Genomic DNA, 21,938 nt, shown 5'->3' with positions numbered 1-21,938 from the left:
GTTTTTTTACTACTATATAAAATGAAGCTATGAACTTTCAGATACATGTCTCCTTATAAACTTTGGCCCAGTTTTACTTAATTGTGAGTCTGTTTTTAAATTTTTATTTATCAGAGTTATTTAAATGTTCCAAATGTTAATCTTTCTTTTTTATATCTGTTGAAAATATATTCCATTTTTAATTTGTTTTTTATTGTAATTTGTTTATTGTATTTATCATGTAGAATTTTTCAGTTTTGATATAGTGTAATTCGTTAATTTTTTCCATGAGATCTACCTTTTGAATCTTGCTCAAGAAATCCTTACATATCACAGGCCATAAAGATAGTCTCCTATTGGAACTGTGGTGTTTCTGAAATTTTGGATTGAAGTGCTTTTAGACACAGCACATCCTCTCTTGCTCACCACAAATCCCATCAGGCCTTAGTCTCTCATACCTAGTCAATTTAACACATTTCCCCTTAGGTACATGAGGTTGTACTCTGTGGATTAGAGAATCAAAGAATAAAGTTACACAAACTAGATTTTTCAGACTTGGGTTAGAGTTAAATTATGATTATTGTTGTACAACCCCAATCTAGGTTTCCATGGAAATGAAGCCTTGATAGAATTCATTCTGGGAGATTGACAGCTTCTATTAAGTATTATATAAGTTTTGCAGAGGTGCACTCCAACACATAGGAGCTGAATAACTTGATTTATTACCTGCCTATAACAAACTTTATAGACATTTTTTGTTTTCTATCTTGCCAGACTAATCAATGTTAACCCTGATGTGTATGACCCTTAGATGCTGGACTGGAGATTGGCAAGTGCACATTTTATCCTGGCTGTGACGTTGATGGTCTGGAGCTCAGGAAAAGTGCTCTCAGTGGATGTCACAGAAGAGGTAATGGAAACTAGCTTAAGGGACCATACTTCTTTTATGAACATAAGCCATTTTTACTAATGTCAGAAGCAGGTGTTGCTGACAAGTAGGGAGAAGGTTTGATAACACAAAAATCAAGTAAATAGGCATTTCTTTCTATGCCTTGTCTTCACCATGGATTCAGAGAAAAACAGGTATCTAAATGTTAAAAAAAAGCTGTAAGTAACAACAAAGATTTGTATTCCATAAACCAAAAACTATAGGAGAAAATTCATTATAATTTCAGCCATATTTATAATTGAATCAATTACATGAAGATGAAGTGCTTTTATGTGAAATTTGAAGTCGTTTACATGTCAAGATTTGAGTAGTTGGGCCAAAATTTTATCACTCTACAGATGTTTTCTTGCTGCCAAGACTAAACTACAAAGGAAAAGAAATGTGAGGACATCGCCACACAGAGAAAAGTTAATTTGGCTCATTTGATCTTAATAGAAACATACATTCTTTGTGCTTCTTAAATAACATAAAGTGAGAATCTGAAATGTGTTTTACTGAAGGACAAGTTTTATACAAGTTTTGTGAATTTTTCCTGATGACTAAGAATATCTTTAAAAAGAAACAAAAATCTAATTTGTATATATGTCAGTTGGAAGAATGAACACATAGTTTTTGGAAGAAGCTCTGAGAGATAATAAAAGTTCTCCTAAATGTGCCCTTTGAAGGTTTTCCTCCTGATCTTAAGAGTTTCTTTTTCATGATTATAACATCTTTCCCCTCTTTAGTTTCTATGCCGCCAGGCTTATGTAAGGAAGTAACAGAAGTTGAGGTTTTTTAAAAGTTGTGGACTTTGAACTATGAGTTACAAAGAGCTATAGAGATTTTTAATGTTTTTATATGATGAAAGTAGTGTTTGGGGATAATTAACTTCATGGCAGTATTCAGGACAGAATAGAAAAAAGAGAGAGAGAGAGGAGATAAATAAATTATATGGTGATTGAGAGTGTGCACTAAGCAGTGAAGAGGACCTGATATAAATCTCTCCTCATGGGAATCAGAAAGAGCAGGGCAAGAGAGGTTTTCCAGAAAGAACTGGCTAGTCTTAGAACAGATTTCACTGGTTTAGGAAAGAAGGAGCTCAATGACTTTAGGTCTCAAGAGCTTTGAGGTGGACTGTAAGTATTGCAAAAGAGAATTGTGTGAGTCAATGATGAAAAGGCTTGGAAAGTACTACTGTTTCATTTTATTGGGAAAAAAAAGAAGGGAATAGAAAGAGAATAAGAGAAGTAACTCAAAAATAAAGACAGGAAGTGAAGAAAAAGAGTCTTTCCCAGGCCAAGAGTCTAGCAAGAATGTGACTAAAGGAGGAAAGGGAAGAGACCCCTGTAGTTATTAACCCTTCTTCCCACAGGGGAATAGTCTCAGGCTCTTGGGAAGGAAGTAGCATCCCCTGCACAACAAAATGATTCCAGATTGCTAGCAGGGGCATTTTCTGAAATGCTGTGATTGCACCTGAGAAAGGAAGACAGACTTCACAAACTGGAAGCTTATACTTTTATGGTTTGGATGACATGCCAGGTGGCAATATGTGTAAATAAACAAATAAACAAGAAATCTGACATGGGACAAAAAAGTCCTTGGGATAGCTCTGACTCATCATAGACACTCATTAATATTTGTTAGTAAATCACATGAGTGGAGATGGTAAGCTCCTTCAGGGCACAGAATGGATTTTACTCATTTTTGTATCTCTTGGGTCTAACGCAGGACCTGCACAGTGGATGTTTAGTGGCTTGAATCAGTAAGGAATGAATGAGTGGTGAAAAGAAAATAACATGAGGTTTAGATTTTTTCAGAATTCATTCAGTAAATATTCATCAGAAATTTACTGAGTACTAACTATGAGCAAAATACTGGGATAGGCATTGAATAGAGCAGATAAAAGACTAATTAGACCTAGTCTTTGCCCTCAAGTTACTCACAATCTAATAGGCAATACAAATATATTGTACGTAATCTAATACAAGGGAAAATGTAATAATGGCAGTGATGAAAGAAGTATAGATAAAGTGCTTTTGGAGTAATAAGGAAGGATGCAGTTGTTACTGGGAAAGAATCTGAAAGAATAATCAGTTATACTAAATTTTAGAGGCAGGCCTCCTTTAGAGGAGTTTACCATTTTTTTTCTTTGTGTGTATGTGTATGTGTGTGTGTGTGTATTGTTTCCTTTCCATTTCTTTTGGATAAACCTCATCTCTATGTGTTTTTGTCTCCAAAAGTCTTTCTCTCTGGATCATAACTCATGAGAAATCAAGGTTCATGACAGGCAAGTCAGCTAAAAATAGCAAAAAACAAATGCAGATGATTGTATGTATTTTCTTCTTGTTAATGAATGGAATCACCTTTCCTGCCCTATAGGCCTTTGATTCTAGAGTCTTAGATGTTCAGTCACCACCCAAAGTCAAGGAGGAAAAATCAGCCACTGATCTGGCAGCAAAACTCGTACTTCTTGATGAACTTGTGTCTCTGGAGAATGATGTGATTGAAACAAAGAAGAAAAGAAGCTTCTCTGGTTTTGGTTCTCCCCTGGACAGACTCTCAGCTGGTTCTGTAGATCATAAAGGTAAACAGAGGTAAGTGAACTCTTAGAGAAGGAACATTTTCATTTTCTAATTCTTTCACTCTGGGTTCAGAAACAGAGAGGTCCACATTAAAAAAAAAATACAATGAAACCTTGTAGGTAAACAGGTTTAAAAGTGTCTTAGCTAATTTCTGAGTTTAATGGCATCATTTTAGAAATAATGTTTAGGGAGCAAAATAACTGCTATAGTATGCACAAATATTTTTGTCAAAATGTTTTCTGAAGAAGATTCTGTTGCATATAAATATAAAGTAGCTCTTACAAGACATAACAGCATTTGGGAAGCAAGGGGAAACATATGTTCTATGAGATAAATGTTCTGGTCAGTTGCATTTTCTATTTAATAAAGGTAACCACAATACCATTTTATTTTTACCCTTGTTACACAGCATTCCAAATGATGTGAATAAGTCCCCTCTCCTATACCAAGAAGGCAGTGAAGAGCTCTCAGGACCTGGAGTCAGGACACATGTGTTTAAGTCAAATTTCTAAGCATTTCTAGCCACGTGACTTGTATAAGAATCTTATTCTCTGTGATCCTCAGCTTATTTATCTGGAAAATGGGGATAATTACTTACCTCTATAAAAATCAAATGAGTACTTTGTAAACTGTTAACTATTATAACAGAATTAGAGTAATTAAATCTCTCTTTAATCATTGAGTGTCAGTACTTTAAAGCAGTCATTCCAAACTTAATTCATTTTCTACCACCTCAGTATCTCTTCCTCATGCTGTACATTTCACAGCAGCAGTGTCACAAGAGATCACCCAATTCCCCAAAGTCTGGAATTTGGGGAATTTACTAGGATCCCTTTTGCTCACCAGGATTCCATTTACTTACTTTAAACATTCCATTATTCACTAAATTCTCTAAATACTACTTGTTTTATATGTTTAATATCTCCAGAATATCCTTTTACATTAAGGCTTTCCTAATTCTGGCCTAAATCATCTTTTTGACATGTTTTCTTTCTCCAGTCTTTCCCCATCTCCACTTCTACCACCATCTTCACCCCTTTATTGGTGAATGCATCCTTTACTCTGCTACCAGGGGGATCATCTAACACAAAAATCTTTTCATGAAAAGTTCCCATTGCTTAAAAGATAAAAGCAAACTCCTTAAGGAAATTCTATGAAAATTTTCATAATCTGGCACCTCTTTTCTTCCTGCACTCATTTCCACATCCTTTAGTGCAGTTTCACTTGGTTACTTGGCGTTCTAGGACACATCACTTTTGTTCCTGGTCTGTGACTTTGCTTTTGCTAAATGATTCTCATCAATACAGGATGCAATTTGCTAGACTTCTGAAAGATTCTCAAAGTTACACTAGGAAATAAAATCATCACTTTGGGACTATAATTTATCCAACATGTACTTGAAAAAAATACCACACATGTATTTTGAAATTCAGATCGTATTCTAATTAAACAAATACAAGTTAGTTCCACTTATGTTCTAGGCACTGTGTTGGGCTACGGTGGAAAAAAGAAGGAAAATATAGTCTTTGTCCCTCAAAGAGATCACATTCCAATAAGAAACATAGAAATATTTATAACAAATTATAACACAAAGCAAGAAGAGAGGCAATTTTTAAAGAAGGTTATAGAAAGCCAAAAGTTAAGTGGAGAAAATATTGTGCCTTCTAATAAATAGTATTTCTTTGATTCCTGGATCTTGCAGTACAGTCTACAATATAATTTGAAAGTCAACATGTAAACATTTATGTAAATATTTATATATAAATTTATAATAGCATACATAGCATATACAGCAAATATTTTTTACATAAATCTTATAAATATATATAATCTACAATGAGATTCCATCATAACAATTTCTTTAGGAAGTGTCATAAAGAAATACTATATTAGGAGATATAATCTATCTAACATAGCTTGGCTTGTAAGAAAAGGAAATTAGCAAGCACTTAGTCATTTGAACAGATTTTCACATATAAAGGCTAAAAATAAACTATTATAAGTGTGTAAAAAATTAGGGAATATTGTTCTTATGAGTACTTCCTGAGGAAGCTACTGGAAGAAATTCTTCAAAAAATCAAAATGACTAGAGAGGTAACATCATAAGAATTGGTGTGAACATAACTTTAGAATTAAAGTGTGATGATGGTTACAAAAAAAAAAAAAAAGAGTGCCATGTGTTATAGTTATGCAGTCTGACAATATAGATACAGCAAAGTATCAAGCAATTCAGGGACAGTAGGGGGAGCATATGAAATTTAGAATGAGATTTTTATTGCTTCATGGCTATTAGCTGAACACAAAAGGATATTACAACAAATAGTTGCTTGCAGACATGGAGAAGAAGGAAAACGTGGAATTTTCTCTTTATAGAATTTGTACAGCTAAAGCAATGAAGAAACAACAGAATTAGTAGATGTAGAAATTCTCCCTTATAGAATTATTCCAGCTAATAAATGAAGAGGAGTGTTAGTATTAGAATGTATCTATTTTGCAAACCCTAATGAAATGATGGCTCTAGACAATGATTGTCAGTTTCTGCTAGCATCACAAAAGAAAAAACAGTGAGTCATTATATGCTCCCTGATGGAAGAACTCAACACTACCTATATAACAGAATTGAAAAAAAAAATTTTCTTGCCTCTAGTTCTAGCTCTCAATTTCCAGGAAATATAGAAGACAAAGAAATGACTTCAGAAACATTATAGGGAAGCAAACAGCAATTCAGACTGTAGAAAACAGCAGAATAAATAACCTAGTTTCTTCAATAAATAAGTTACAAAGATTTGAAGAAAAACAAGAGATGGAGGAGGGAAGGGATCCAAAAGATCAAAGTAGATTTAAGGGACCTATTAACTAGTCACAATTTTGGGGGGGTTCTAATTCAAGCAATTGTCTGTTTAAAAATTAACATGTGTAAGAGACAATTGTGAATGTGCACTGTGGCTACTTAATGATTTTAAGTAATTATTGTCTCTTTTTTTTTCTTTCTTTTTGGCTGTGTTGGGTGTTTGTTGCTGTGTGTGGCTTTGTCTAGTTGCAGCGAGTGGGGGCTACTCTTTGTTGCGGTGCTCGGGCTTCTCATTGCAGTGGCTTCTCTTGTTGCAGAGCTCGGGCTCTAGGAGTGTGGACTTCAGTGGTTGCAGCATGTGGGCTCAGTAGTTGTGGCTCGTGGGCTCAGTAGTTGTGGCTTGCAGGCTCTAGAGCACAGGCTCAGTAGTTGTGGTGCATGGGCTTAGTTGCTCTGCAGCATTTGGGGTCTTCCCCCACCAGGGCTCGAACCCGTGTCCTCTGCAATGGCAGGCAGATTCTTAACCACTGCGCCACCAGGGGAGCCCTACTGTCTCTTTTAAATATGAAAATGGTACTGTGGTTACATTAGAAATTAGATTTATTGTTATTTAAATATTTAGTTGTAAGTATTTGTCTGGGATTTGCTTCAAAATAATACAGGAGTGGGAAAGGAATAAATGAAACAAGACCTACCATAATCAGTAATTGTTGACTTAGAATGATGCATACATGGGAGTCTATTATACTATTCTATTTTCGCCTGTGTTTGAAATGTTTCATAACAAATTAAAGAAATGAAATGAAACAATAAGATAAACAAGAGATTAGACCTGGCAGAAGAGTAAATACATTCACCATATGATAACGCTAAGAAAATGACTCAGAATATATCACAAAGGTATGGAGAACAGAATGAGAAATTATAACATACAGTTTAATCTAATTAGAGTTTAATGGTGATAAGTAGAAGAGAATCACTATTTAAAGAAATTGTGGGTATTTTTTCAATAATTTTCCAAAAATGGTGAAAAAAGATGATTTGCCAAATTCCGTAATAACAGCACATTTTGACCCAAATAACTAGTACTATTTTTGAAAGGTTAATTGGATTAAGAAAAATTATTCTGTTAAAAGGAAGTCAGGTAAGAGATGGCTTAAAGGCCTGAACATTCAGGGCATGTTCTTGGGATGACTAAATAGCATGGTGTAGGTTCAGTATCAACATACAACCTAAGAAGCAGGGTTAAAAATAAAATTGGGAAGGAGAGTTAGGACCAAACAGGGATGCTGTTTTCAGCAATCATTCATATTGTTGCCCTCTGGACTGCGCAGTACAAAACCTATATAATCTTAGTCAGTGTCTCTGGAACCAGATTGTGATGGTCCCATTGAGTGTTGTATAAAGAAAGGGTATTATTAATTAATGATCTTCAGAGGTCAAAACTGGTCAATTTTCTTCTGCCTTTTTATCTACCTTTCCCTTCACCTCCAACTACTTCCAGAAGGTTGGAAGTGTTAAGGACAGATAATGCATTTGCACAGAAGTTTACGCATGACCTTGAAAAACTGAGAATTTCCCCTAATCAAGACACTATATTTTGTTTCATGACTACAGTTAGAATGCAGAGACTCTGCTCCTTTGTACTCTATGGCTTAACAACAAAGGTGACCTCCTATATCAGGATTGTTTTATTTAGCATTTATTTAGAATGACATATACAAATTAATAGTTTTCTTTTTTACATATAATTTATTTATGTCTTTTATACTTTTATTTTTGATAGTGGATGTTTTACCCCTTTGAATTAGATTCCAAGGACACTTCCTGTGAGCTTTTCCTTCAGGATTCATTTTTTATTCAGGAATTCCTGTTCTTAGTCTTAAAGCAAACATTAAATTTGTCTATTAGAGATTTGGAAAACAGTGGGAGATAAGTAATAGATATTGCATAATATATTTCTATACACATTCTTGAGTTTTAATTGAAAAATAATTTAGATTTCTTTCAAATTATAATGCTAACTCAAAACACATTAAATGTTAAATTTTTCTATCATCTGTTGCAAAGATATTTGAGAATCATTTAAATGTATATGATAAAGTCACAGGACTAAAATGAATGTTTTCCTACATTTAGTAGCAAGAATATATAGTTTAGAGTTTTGCAACTATTTTATTAAAAGATTTCTAAAAATTATAGTAATTTTGCTTGGGAGAGCTGTACATAATGTTATTTGCTGTTCTTTGATTACATTATATGAGATAAGACCTTTGGTCCTTTAGTCCAGATAGCTTTACTACTTCTTTACTTGCTTTTGAATTATTCACAAGGCCAGGGTTATCTTGTTACCTTACTATGCATGAACGTATACAAAACAATTTCTTTGTTGCTTACAAACACTTGTGATGTTCATGTATATGCCATCAGTTTTTCTCCTTCTCAGGGCATGCATTTTCTATTTTCTCATACTCACCGAGAGAAGGTTATAGGTCTGAGGTCCGTTTTCCATACTGTAGCCCAAAGATTTCACCCATCACTAAATCTAGGAATTCATAAGCTCTTTCTGTGTCGTTGGCCACTGTGGACCCCTTCTCAAAATATTGTTTTTAAATGGACAAACGTCATGAGTTCAAAGGTTACTAATATATAGAAACAGAATTATCATAATACTTAAAATGAATTTGTAATATGACAACATATATGCTTCTTTATTAATGCATAAAATAAGATCTAAAAGACATGTCTAAATATCAATAAATTAAAGTAGTGCTGAACATAAAAACAATTTCAAAGTATCTGTAACGACAAAAATGTGATCCGAATATATCTGTGATTTCTACTGTGACAAGGGTTTACTTACTACTAACACCATGGTGATTTTTTTTCTACATTCATAACTGAAACAAATGCTATATTTCAATTAGAGGATAATGAGACTAAAGGTGTAACATTTCCCATCCATGTTTATGGATCCTTGAATTACATGACCCCAGATTTTAAAACTCTGTCTCACGCATATGAAATGCATTATTTTATTTTCAATTACTATAAAATATTCAGAAAAGAAAAATTTTAAACTCTGCTTTTGAAAAGGTCCATAAGAGATGGAAATGTGAAGAATGAATGAACAGCTAGTGAGAAAGAAAAAAGAAAACAAACAAACATAAAAAATACCAGGGCAAAGTCCATGTCAGATCATCATAAAATGAAGCAAAGAACCATCTGTTCCTATTTTATATCATATTTAACTTTTTTTTTCACCTGAATATGACACTAGCTTCATTTTCAATTGGATGTGCAAGCTATTTTAATTCTCAGGGCAGGGTTATCTCAACTATGCTTTGAAGTTCAAAATATTTCTTCATTCGGTTCACTTGTTTAAAGCCTGAAGTTAATGGTCATTCAGCTTATGAAAAAAAAAAAAAACGGAAGCAGCTATGACCATATCCCTAGGAAAATTATATCTACTATTTGAATGACACTTTAATATTAGAAGGTATTGGAACTTTTCTAAAGGGTGGTTTCTCTCACTTCTTCACACAACACTGAAAATGCCTTGTAAAATATTAACAAAAATAATAATACTTTATATCTGAATTTAATTAGGATAATCATTTTCACAACTGTTATTGTTTTAATTCTCCCATTAATATTTTGAGGTCAGCAAAGCAAGTAATATCATTGTGTCAGTCGGGGTTCCTGCAGGAAACAGGAAACATTTGAGATAGGAAAATTTGAGAAGGATTTAGACACAGGAAGACTATTTACAAAAGGCTGGGTAGGAGCAAACCATAATGGATGGCACAACAGCTCAGGACCCTGGTCTGAAGATTCAGATGCCTTGGGAGAAGCCGTGACCTTCAGTTAGGAGGAAGTGATCTTGCAAGGAGGCAGCAAGGAGAAAATTATACTGACTTCACTTCCTCTCTCCTTCCACTCTCTCCTGCCAAGGCTGCCCATTAGGTCTGTCTCAAACCAAAGCCAGGGAGTACAGGCACTATTCTGGGATCCAGTGAGGTTAGTTTCCTGGACTGAAAGTAGGGTGAGAAAAGTCAGAGAGTGTATCTGGAGAACAGATGGAAGACACCCAGCACAGTTTTATACATTCTATAGACGCAGGTCAATAAACACTTTGCTCTCTAACATTGTTATTATAACCACTTAATTGAAAGAGAAGACTCCATAGAACATAATTAGAAAAGCAACTTTATCCCTCACCCACATGCATTCAAACACATTCAGTAGGAGTTTTTTCCTATCTCTTGGGTAAAAACACAGGCAGGTACTATGACTCTACAGGTCACACTGAAATAAAAATTTGTCTCATCACTTTTATTAGAAAAACAATCATATTTCAGTAATTAAAATAATAAAAATAATATGTTTTAGCCCAAACTATGAATATTATTAAAGTTTCTCCTTTTCAAGCTGGAAAGCTGCACTGGGAAGAGGTTTGTGGTCAGTTTGTCCTCACCCCTTCCTCTACAACACTGGGCTGCCTTATGTCCCCTCTAGTACTGGGGATGTGGGTGCAGAAAAGTAAAGAAAAGTCTTACTTGACTGATGCTATCATGACTTGACTTTTGTGCTCTCTGGCCTCAGTAAATGCTCAAAGATGACTCCTCACCATGGGCCGTTTTGTGGGGTCACTGCATAGCCCCCATAGGGAACATTGACATAAATACCTTGCCTCTGGCTATGCTTCTCTTTCAGCAGGTCAGTTTTACTCCTCACCTTTATCCTACCCGCTCAGTTTCTTCATTTGACACCACCAGCAGCATCCTGGTGCCTCACCCGTAACCCCTGGCCAAAAGCCCTTCAGGGAAGTTCCCTTTTATAATTAGCCTAGGCCAACTCTACCCACATGCTCGCTCTACATCTGTTCTACAGAAAACCCACATCCTTGACTCTGGTCACTCAAAGTAAAGCTGTTGCTTATATAACCATTTCTTCACTCTGGCATTGAGCCAATTCTTACAGACTCCTGCCCTTTAGATTTCATAGTCTGTTCTGTGAGGTCTACCCTGCTTCAATGGGTATATGTCAAGCTTTTCTTGAAGTCCTTTCTCTATATGAAAGAAGAGGGAAATGTCACTGTTCTCCATAAACTTGCTCCAGAGAAATTCTCTTTCTTTACCTATTCAATATCAATCTTTTTATTGGATGAAGGTTGAGAAAATTAGTTTGTAACAACCTCCTTTACAAATAGTGCATAACTCTAGCACCTTACTTTAGAATGCAAGAGAAAATACCACTGTTTCCCCCCCCCTTCAACTTTTCTAGACCACAGCCAAAACTGAGATAGAAAGAATCCCATTTTAACATTCTGATACACTGGGATTTTTTTTAATTCCTAACACCCTAAGAAGATATTAACCCCATTTTATTAGTATATTTTCACAGATATAAAATGATTTCCTTGGCATAATGTAGCTAGAATATCAAGTTGTTGAACTCCAAGTCCAATGACTTTCCACTGAAATAAGCTGCTTATGATAAAGAAATTAAAGTTATATGTGAATAAGACACTTGTCCAAGGCCAGGAAAAGTGAGATTCACTTAGGATGCATGCATTAAATAAATCATTTTGAAAAACCGTACCAACAGTATATGTTTTTCTATCCAAAGCCAGACATAAGGTTCAGACTAATGTTGAGAATAGCAATTCCAACTTCAATTTGTCAGATATGATTGCGCTTTTGATGACCATGCCAAAGATTAAATGTGAAAATCCTAACATTTCACCTTTCTACTTCATTGTGAAGCAATGTTGCAGGCTGAGGCCAACCTAGGTATCTCATGATTTTTGCTATTTTTTTCCAGCACTTAATTGTTAATACCCAAAGGAGGTAGTTCAAAATGGGCTCCATTTCATAGTGAAGAACACAGAGAAAGGATTCAGAATGTGGTGCCCTATTTCCATGTTTCCTTCCTCATATTTAAAAGTTTGTCTGTACTATAGGAAACACCCTTGAGCATTGATCTTGGGTCATTGTTCCCAATAATTGTTCTTTACTGCTTGCCTCTTATACCCAGCTCAACTCCATGGTAAAGTTCCTTTTCCTTTTCTCTCTACACTAACTCATATATGAAGGTTTAAAACTTTCTCCTAAAAGGGATAATACTTGATTCCATATATGGGCTTTGAAATGTACATTAACTACTCCCCCAAAAAGAAAATTCTAGAAGACATTTTTGTGTAAATTCATTTGCTGGATAGAAGTTTTGAGTGTCATCAGACCCTCAAAGAGGCTCATGAGTCAAGCAAATGAAAATACTTTCTGCCTAATCCTACAGCTCTACGGTAGTTTCCAAATCAAGCATGCCTGGGTTACTTTACATTGAACCCTTTAAATCTCATTTTTTGATTCCAGTGCTCCTGGTTTGTTTCTGAATGCTTGTTCATATGGCCCTTTCCTTGGGATAATACTTCAGAAGCTGACATTATGTCTAGTCAGCACCACCATCATAAGTTTAATAGAATCTATTTAACATTGAATTACCACTTTTGAGACAGAACTCTAAAAGTCATAAGTCAACTGTGTGCTAATGAAATAGCAGTTTCTTTCATTATTCTAAACATATCCCATTTATTTAGTCATATTTCTCAGCCTCATGTTTCCACATAGAGAAACTCCAGTTAAGGAAAGACTGGCCCCAAGCCCCACCACTTTATTCACTACTTCTCAAAGGAGAAGTAATCATGTACTTGATAGGTCAGTTTGAGAGGAGTAGTTGAGCATGCTCAGCTCATCCCTTTTCTTTCTGTTTTTATTTGATAATTATGACTAATTGTATAAATCCGTCTAATCCTCAGAGGAGATGTAAGAAAGTCATTTAAATGCAAATTAAAGTCTTATTCTACATTCAGCTTGATCAAAATGACATTTTGATTTCTCCGCATTGATCATTCATATCTTATTTCTGTATTGTTTCTGAAGGTGGACTCAGGAAAAAAGACATTATGTACTGGCCACTAAAAACTACATCATCACTCAGACTTAATGTGGTCCTTCATCAGAACATTCTGGAATTTGAATTTGAAAACCTAATTGTCTCTTTTAAATTTAAACATGACTGTAGACTTTAATGATTTCTCTTTTCATTCTTTACAGGAACTTGCTGAGTCCCCTTCATTTTACTCTGTCTCGTACATTAATTTTTTCCAAGCTCATATATTTATATCTAACTTCCTATAGTCATTTATTAATTCTGTAATTTTAACTTGTGGTAACCAATATTGCAGGACTCAGGGGTCACCATTTGTTTTATTGTTTTCATATGCCCCATAATTTCTTCCTGGAACCTCCAAGCTTGGCTGTGATCTCTTCTCTTGTGGAATCCCAAAGCACTTTGAATCTTACCGTATTAGATCTCTATTGCTATGCAAACAAGTTATCCAAAACGTAGCAGCTTAAGGCAATAATAAACATTTATGTTCTCACTCAGTTTCTGTGCATCAAAAATCTAGGAAAAGTTTGCCTAGGTGATTCTGGTTCAGGGTCTCTCCCAAGGTTACAGTGAAGAAGCTGGCCAGGGCTGCAGTCATCTGAAGGCTACATGGGGCCTGGGGATATCCATTTCCAAAATGGCCCACTCGTAAGGCTGATGACAGGAAGTCTCAGTCCCTCACTAGCTGTTGGCAGAAGGCCTTAGTTCATTGCCATGTAAACCTCTCTATAGGGCTGTGAGATGAACTTAGGAAATGGCAACTGACTTCCCCTAGAGTGGGTGATCCAACAAAGCAAGGCAGAAATATTTTTCATTATTTAGCTTTAGAAGTCATTTCCACAATATGCTATTGGTTACAGAGGTCAGCCCTTTTCAATGTGGAAGGAGACTGCATTATAGTAGAATTATTGGGGTTCATCTTGGAGCCTGGCTACTATACTCACCTAAGATTTAAAGTATATTTATTTAATTCTGTGTTTTACTCATCTAAATTACTGAACTATTTAAATGAACATTCTCTGTTAGCCATTACTATACTTTCCCTTTTTGCTGTCACTCAATGTTGATAGAGCTGCATGCCCTTCTTGAAAGGGGCCAAGCATTTTATTGTCCCTTTAAGATATAACAGCAAATCAGACTATTGTTTTTAGGGAACACCCTCCACACTCTGATTCCTAAGTTTCTTTCCTTGGGACTCAAAACAGTAAGCCGGATCAATAAAAATTGTTGTGTATCCTACAATTGGGGGAAAAAATGTTTAAGTTCACATGAAACAACTATTAAAATTAATGAAGGGGCTTCCCTGGTGGCGCAGTGGTTGAGAGTTCACCTGTCGATGCAGGGGACATGGGTTTGTGCCCCGGTCCGGGAAGATCCCACATGTCGCAGAGCGGCTGGGCCCGTGAGCCATGGCCGTTGAGCCTGCGTGTCCAGAGCCTGTGCTCCGAAACAGGAGAGGCCACAACAGTGAGAGGCCCGCGTATCGAAAAAAAATAATTAATGAAGTACCTGTTCACAAAATAAACCTTAAAATTTTTAAAGGCTTGGTTATCATACAGAACATATTATCAGACCATGACATAATTAAATAAGTAACAAAAGGATACCTAAAAAAATAAGGTACAGTTCTCAACTCATTTCATGAGAATAGCATTATCTGGACACCAAAACCATGTGTGGAGAGAACAAGAAAAGAAAATTACAGGTCAACTTCATTAATAATTATAGATACGAATTCCTACCAAAAAAATCAACAAAACAATTCCAAAAATATCGCAAAAAGATAATACACCAATATCATGTTGGGTTTATCACAAAAATACAGTACAATGTTGATTTGCTTTAGAAAGTCAAATAATAGAGCTAATAAATTGAAGAAATAAAGCCATATTATCTCAAAAGATGCAGAAATAGCATTCAATAAAATTAAACATCTATTCATGATCTAAATCACCAGTGGACTAATAACAGAAGGGAACTTTTTTAACAAAATAAGGGACTCCTATTTAAAAATGCTACAACATATATTCTTAAATGATAAGCAACAACAAATCCAATAAATTATTGAAGGTCTTTATGGAGAAAATTATTAACATATATGAAAAGGCATTAAAGATAAACTAAATAACTGATCTTGGATAGTAAGATTTAATATTATAAAGATTTCAATTTTCTCCAACTTGATTTATACCTTAGATTCAATACAATTCCAGGTAAAACTGCAAAAGGATTTCCCATGAAACTTGACAAAGTGAATCTAAAATTTATGAATAATTAAGTGTGAATATAGAAAAAAAGGAGAAATATGACCCCTATGTCACTCCATAAATAACAAATAATTTTAAAAGGTTTAAAAATATAAATGTGAAAGGCAAAACTGCAAGAGGTTTTAGGACAACATAGGATAATATTTTTGTAACATTAGAGGTGATTTAATGAACAAAATGTAAAAATATTGATAAAGTTCAAAGCAAAATTAAAGATTCTCATAAAAGACACAATAAAGAAGATTAACCACAAATGGGAAAGGATATTTGCTCATAACTGACAAAGCCTAATATTCAGAGTATATGAAATTCTCCTACAAATCAATATTTAAAAGAAAAACAAACCAATAGAAAAACAGGCAGCAGACTTAGGTACTTCCAAAAGAAGAAATCCAAGTGGCCAATAAGCAAAGGGAAAGGTTAGCAACTTCATTAGTATTCATGGAAAGCAAACTAAGAACACAATGAGATACAACAACAAATGCACTAGATTGGCAAAATTAAAAGTCCACAGTGGGAGGGCTGGCATAGATTTGAAACAATAGGAACTGTCATACACTGCTCTTGGGTGTGTAAATTTGTACAACAAATTTGGAAAACAGTTTGGAACTATGTAATAAAATTAAGTATAGGCATAACTAGCAATTCTACTTCTAAAAATATACTGTAGAGAAATCCTTAAATGTGCATTACAAACATGTGTAAGAAAATTTCTAGCTGAACAGTACATAACCATCATGAAAAAAAAAAGAAATACCTCAAATTCCCATCCATGGTCATGTATTAATAAGCACTTGTATATTCATTATTCATACAATGAAATACCATACAACACTGAACATAAAAGAGCTACCTCTACACATGACAACATGGACAAATCTCAAAACACAATATTTGCTGAAAGAAGTCAAAAGTGTTTGCACATTTCTTTCAAATAAAATTCTAGAGCCATCTAAACTTACCAAGAGACTTTTGAACAAAACATATAGGTTATAAAGAAAATGAAGGGAGATATTAGATCAAAATTCATCTTACAGATTACCTCTGGGATGAAGTCATGGGAGGGATTCAACTTGGGAGGAAGAAAACTAAGGACTTCTAAAGTACTGGTAATATTTTATTTCTTAACTTTGTGCTACCAATAGAGATATTTATTTTATTTTTTTAAACTGAACCTAGGTGAATTTATAGACTCTTTGGTATGTATGAAGTGATTCTAAATAAAAAGTTTAAATATAAGTTTTCTAACAGTTGTTTTAGAATGGTGAACATCTTTAGAAATTGAATTAACAAAGAATATAAATTTTAAAGAAAATCATATTTGGCTCAAGAAGTCTGTATTTTAGTCTGAAGTTTAAAATTATATTTAAAATAATCCATCCTCCTATATTACTTTAATAGGTATTCTGTATCCTTAAACTACTTTCAGAATATTTTAGAATGGAAAAGGTGGATTGTTTTAAATGGATATATAATATAAGCCATGTCATACTGTTATTTTGTCAAAAGATGGACTAGATAGTCAAAAAGTACAGTTTTCCCTTTTGGTCTTAAAAATATTTTTCTATGTTAACATTTATGTTTTATACACTGTGTATTACTGTCAGTGTATGTGTTGTAGATTGCAGTATGGTTATATATATTTCATATCAGCAAAAATGTTAAGAGAAATACTAGTTTACCATTTTACTTCTGAATAGATAGAAACTGTGTAGAAATTATTTAACTTATTAAGGTATTGTTGTTTTTCAGTAAGTAGAAGTAATAAATAGAAGCCAAGTCAACATCCCCTGGTTGCTAATATTTTTTGGATCAAATCTGGGAGAAAGAAGGGAAGGAAAGAGTAGGGAAGAAGGAAGGAGAAAAATAGTTTATTTTTGCTTTTTACCATACCACAACTCCCTCTAGTTTACTTGAGCAGGAAAAGTAGATTAACCATAGTAAAGAAAGAAAAAAAATGTTATTTTCATTTATTTTACCTTGACTTTTGAAAATATACATTGGTAATATGGACCAATAAATGTTCTGTTCTAATTTATAATGATGCATGAAACCATCATACTTCTTTTTAAAAAAGTAAAAGGATTATTTTTTGTAACACTATCCATTCTGCAGAATCTTTGGGAGGTCAGTTCACATGTGAGGCACTACTCTTTTCCCAGGTGCCATTTTCTTCCTCTTCTCTTCAGTCCTTTGAACACCTGGAAGGGGCTGGTTTCTCACTTCTTCTTCTGCTTGTCTGGGACTTTCCCTGAGCATCTTCCTCCATCCCGGGATGGCTTCTACCTTACCCCTTCCCTGGAGTTATAACGGGGAGTTGTCCATGAAGGAATTTAAGGGCTCAAGGAATAAAAATCACATCAGTTTAATGCTTTTATGTATTAACCATTTATACTCAGACTTCAGCCCTAAATCATACAGACAAATGTACTCAGTTTTGTTTTGTTTTTTATTTCTATGGTAATAAATTACCACAAACTTCTGGACTTAAACCAACACAAATTATATTATCTTACAATTATGTAGGTCAGAAGTCCAGGATATCCTCACCAGTCACCAAATACCATTCTAGACCAGCGGTTCCCAACATTTTTGGCACCAGGGACCAGTTTCATGGAAGACAATTTTCCCACAGTGGAGATGGTTCAGGCAGTAATGCAAGTGATGGGGAGCGGCAGATGAAGCTTCGCTAGATGGCCCTCCCCTCACCTCCTGCCGTGCGGCCCAGTTCCTAGCAGGTCCCGGACGGATACCGGTCCACTGCCTGAGGGTTGGGGGCCCCTGTTCCAGACAACTTTGACATGATTGATGGCTAGCTAGGGGGTTGCCCCTAAAATTCCTTCTGTATGCTGCTATGGGATTTCTCTTTCACCTAGTCTATCAGCAGGCTACAGAGGAAGTCAAGAGACTAGCAGGCTGTGCTCCTTGGAGGATCTAGGGAAGAATTCATTTCCTGCTCATTTTAAGATGTTGGCAAAATTCGGTTCCTTTTGGTTGTAGGATGTAGGTCCTCGTTTTCTTTTAAGAATGTCTAGAGGCCACAGCATTGCTTGATATGTGACTTTCTCCTGCATCTTCCAGACTAGCAATGGTGGTTTAGGTTCTTCTCTGATTGCAGCTCTCTGACCCACTTTTCTTGAGTCATCATCCACTTTTAAGGACTCCTCTTACTACACTGAGCCCACCCAGATAATCTAGGATAATCTTCTCATCTCAAGGTTTTTATTAATCCCATCTGCAAAGTCCCTTTTGCTATGTAAGGTAAATGATTTACAGATTCTATGGATTATGACACAGACATCCTTTATGGTGGCAGAGGAGGAGTGACCATTATTTTGACTACAAGGAAAATAACTGCTTAAGTGAGGAGTCTGTAAATCTACTTATGTGAATAAAAATTATTTTAAAATATCATGAAGACATTTTTCTTTTTTTTTCCAGCAGTCATTATTTATAATTACATCAGAAGACCTAAAGCACAACTATATGCAAAGTTTCCTATGACTCTTGATCATTCACTCTATGCTAATTTTATAGCCCAATATGTTTCCCAATTGAATGTCAAGTTGAAAAATATGTGGTCAATTTATTATCATGAAATCCAGATGTGCAAACAATAGGCACCACTTAGGAGGGTGTGATTTTCAGAAACTTGAAGAATGGAGGCAGAGGTATGGATAGGTGAAGGATAAGCACTAAGTATTTTTTTCCCAGATTTCCCCATATTGATCATACTGTTTGTCTAAAAGACAGTCCTATAAGATCATACATACAATGCTATCTACATTGACTAGCAAAACAAAGGGCCAACCCAAGAAGATAGATGTGAATCAGCAGAAAAGAAGGCTGAATTAGATTTAAAAAAAAAAAGAATAATAATAACATGTGTCTATTCCTACCAATATCATTTGAGGGTAAGCTCCCCATCAGGTTCACTTCCTATTTTTCTCATCCTTGTATACATAGCACTAAGCACAGTACCTGGCATATTGAACACATTAAATAAATATTAATTATCTTCAAATTAATAGTTTTAATTAGAATTAAACAATATTTATAAAATTTTTATGTGTAAGATACAGTGATAAAAGTCCCTCATGTTTCCATTGTTCTCTATACTTTTCAGAGCTTTTTAAATGAATTATTTACCTAATAATGATATGAGGAACACTGATAAGACCTGGTAGTTAAGGCGAAAACTTGGCGTCAAGAAAAATGAGAGAACTTTGTCCTCTACTATTCGTGTAATATTAAATCCTTGTCATGTAACTGGCTTGTTGGCGGGTTCGAAAAGTTGCTAGGTGTTTGCAGATGCCTGCTCCCTTGGTTTGCTTAAAAACTCAGGGCTTGTGAACAGTAAAAATATTTTTAGAAAAAGTTACCTAGATAAATAAGCATCACTCCCATCTGCTGTAGCCCGTGTGACACTATTTAAGCAGGCAGTTACATGCTGAAGAGCAGGAAATAGGTTTTAACCTGGAGGTCTCGGTGCTTAGTGCAGCTTCTCAGATAAAATACTAAGTGAATACAGGAGAAAATGAGAAACCTGCAGCGTTATGGTAGCAGAGAAATTTGAGCTCCTACTGTGACCCAGGTCCTGAGCCACACTCTGCAAGGTTTCATTTGATCCTCATCCAGCATAAGAGGTTGTGGGATCTTAGTTCCCAGACCAGGGATCGAACCCGGGCCCTTGGCAGTGAGAGCACAGAGTCCTAACCACGGACTGCCAGGGAATTCCTTCAAAGGACAGTACAATCTTAAGCAAAGGTAATGTCGTTTCTCTAGTGCTTCAATCAGCCTGGGAAGAGTCTGCTCATCACTGATATCCAAAATTTCGCAGGATGGCAAAGGTGGAAAACTCTGCAAAACCACTTCTGAAACCAGTGGTTCTGTACTGAGTTATTAAAAATAATAAAAAGTTACACAGGAGAGAAAGAGTTATTCAAACAAGTTTAACACTGTGATAAGAGTCCCAGTCCAGTTAACATTGTACCTTGTTGGGTTGTCATAATACTTCCTTAAAAACGTGTTATAAAGAAGGAAAAATGAAAAAAAGTTATAGTATATAATAAAAGAAATGTCACATAAAAAAATCCTTGTCATTCAGACAGTACTTAACTATAGGTTTTTGAAAGACTGAAAGACTGAAAATGTCTTTTAATTCCAAAGCCAGTGTATATTATGCATTCACAGCTCTTGGACCTCTTCTGTTAGGATTTTGACTTGATAGCACCAAGTGATGGCAATAACAAATCAAATTAAAATGTTTCTTTTTAAAGAGATAATTTATAGAACATACAAACTGTAAGGCCTCCTGTAGGATTTTTTTTAACTTTATTTTAATAATGAAGTATTTTTTTCCAAGCAATATTTGAGTACATATAACAAACATAGACCATCACATACAAAGCTTCTCTAGGTAAAATCTGAGTGAAGACCTGAGAGACACACTTACCCCACATTCAGTCTTAGCATCAGCACCCTTTTCTCTCTTTCCTTCCCCAGGAGAAACATTCTAAAGGAGAAGTTCTGGAAAACCGCTGACCTAGTGCAATCTTCCTCAATTAACAGAGGAATACATGCAAATCTGAAGAGGAGAAAGGGACATACCCAAACTAAACATTCAGCAGATTGTTATGCTGATAAGACCTGGCTTTTCATCTGGGCTATTTGATTTCGGATAAGTTATTTAATTTCTCTAAGCCTAACCTACTTCAACAGATGTTGAATAGATAAGAGATGGTGTCTAATGCATAGTGGGTGCTGATGAACGAGAACTATCACAGTTATTCCAACTCCAGAAGAAAGTCCCCAGATCTGCATGAAATAAAAGAGCAAAACTAATGATTGATAACTTGGACTTTAGCTTAAAAATGTTCTTTTTCGCTTGTTTCAGGAAAGTAGTAGATCATCCAAAAAGGCGATTTGGTATCCCCATGGATCGGATTGGTAGAAACCGGCTTTCAAATTCCAGAGGCTAATTGATTCCAATTGTGAGTATAATTTGAAGAAATATAATACCTGCAGGCTTTGATTAACATTTCACAATGGGCTAACTGATCCATCTTGGTTTGTAAATGCCTCTTTTGATTCCTTAGCTTATAAATATGCTTTTTCAAACATTTCTGTACTTGATTAGTATATAGATGCTAAATAATTTAAATGACATTTAAAAAGATCATTCCTAGACCTACTTCACCCTAAAATAAAAGATTTAGTTATTCTTACAGATTTCTATGTAATTATTGAATATTAATATGCAAAGATTAAAATTCTAATAAACAATAAATCACTTTCATAAATATAAATAAATGTGTAGCAATCCCTCTACTATGAAGAAGACACATTCTAGTGACACTCACAATTTTGTGGCTAATAACTACATTACCAGAATTATCATCATGAACACAGGAGAGCGAATGGTGTCCCAGAAAGGG

General features: G+C 35.0%; 1 protein-coding gene across 1 annotated transcript; it reads left to right on the top strand.

The window, feature by feature from the left end:
- Positions 1-790: 790 nt before the first annotated feature.
- On the top strand, positions 791-21,482 carry OSTN (osteocrin; the record flags this gene model as incomplete). Its single annotated transcript, XM_079704736.1, has 3 exons — positions 791-889; positions 3,287-3,501; positions 21,398-21,482. 3 exons carry the CDS (start codon positions 791-793, stop codon positions 21,480-21,482), a joined length of 399 nt encoding a protein of 132 aa, XP_079560862.1.
- Positions 21,483-21,938: the final 456 nt, after the last annotated feature.

This window comes from Hyperoodon ampullatus (assembly GCF_949752795.1).
Source record: "Hyperoodon ampullatus genome assembly, chromosome: 5".
Classification (NCBI taxonomy): domain Eukaryota; kingdom Metazoa; phylum Chordata; class Mammalia; order Artiodactyla; family Ziphiidae; genus Hyperoodon; species Hyperoodon ampullatus.
The sequence above is the reverse complement of the archived record's forward strand: the minus strand, read 5'-3'. Positions and strand labels throughout refer to the sequence as shown.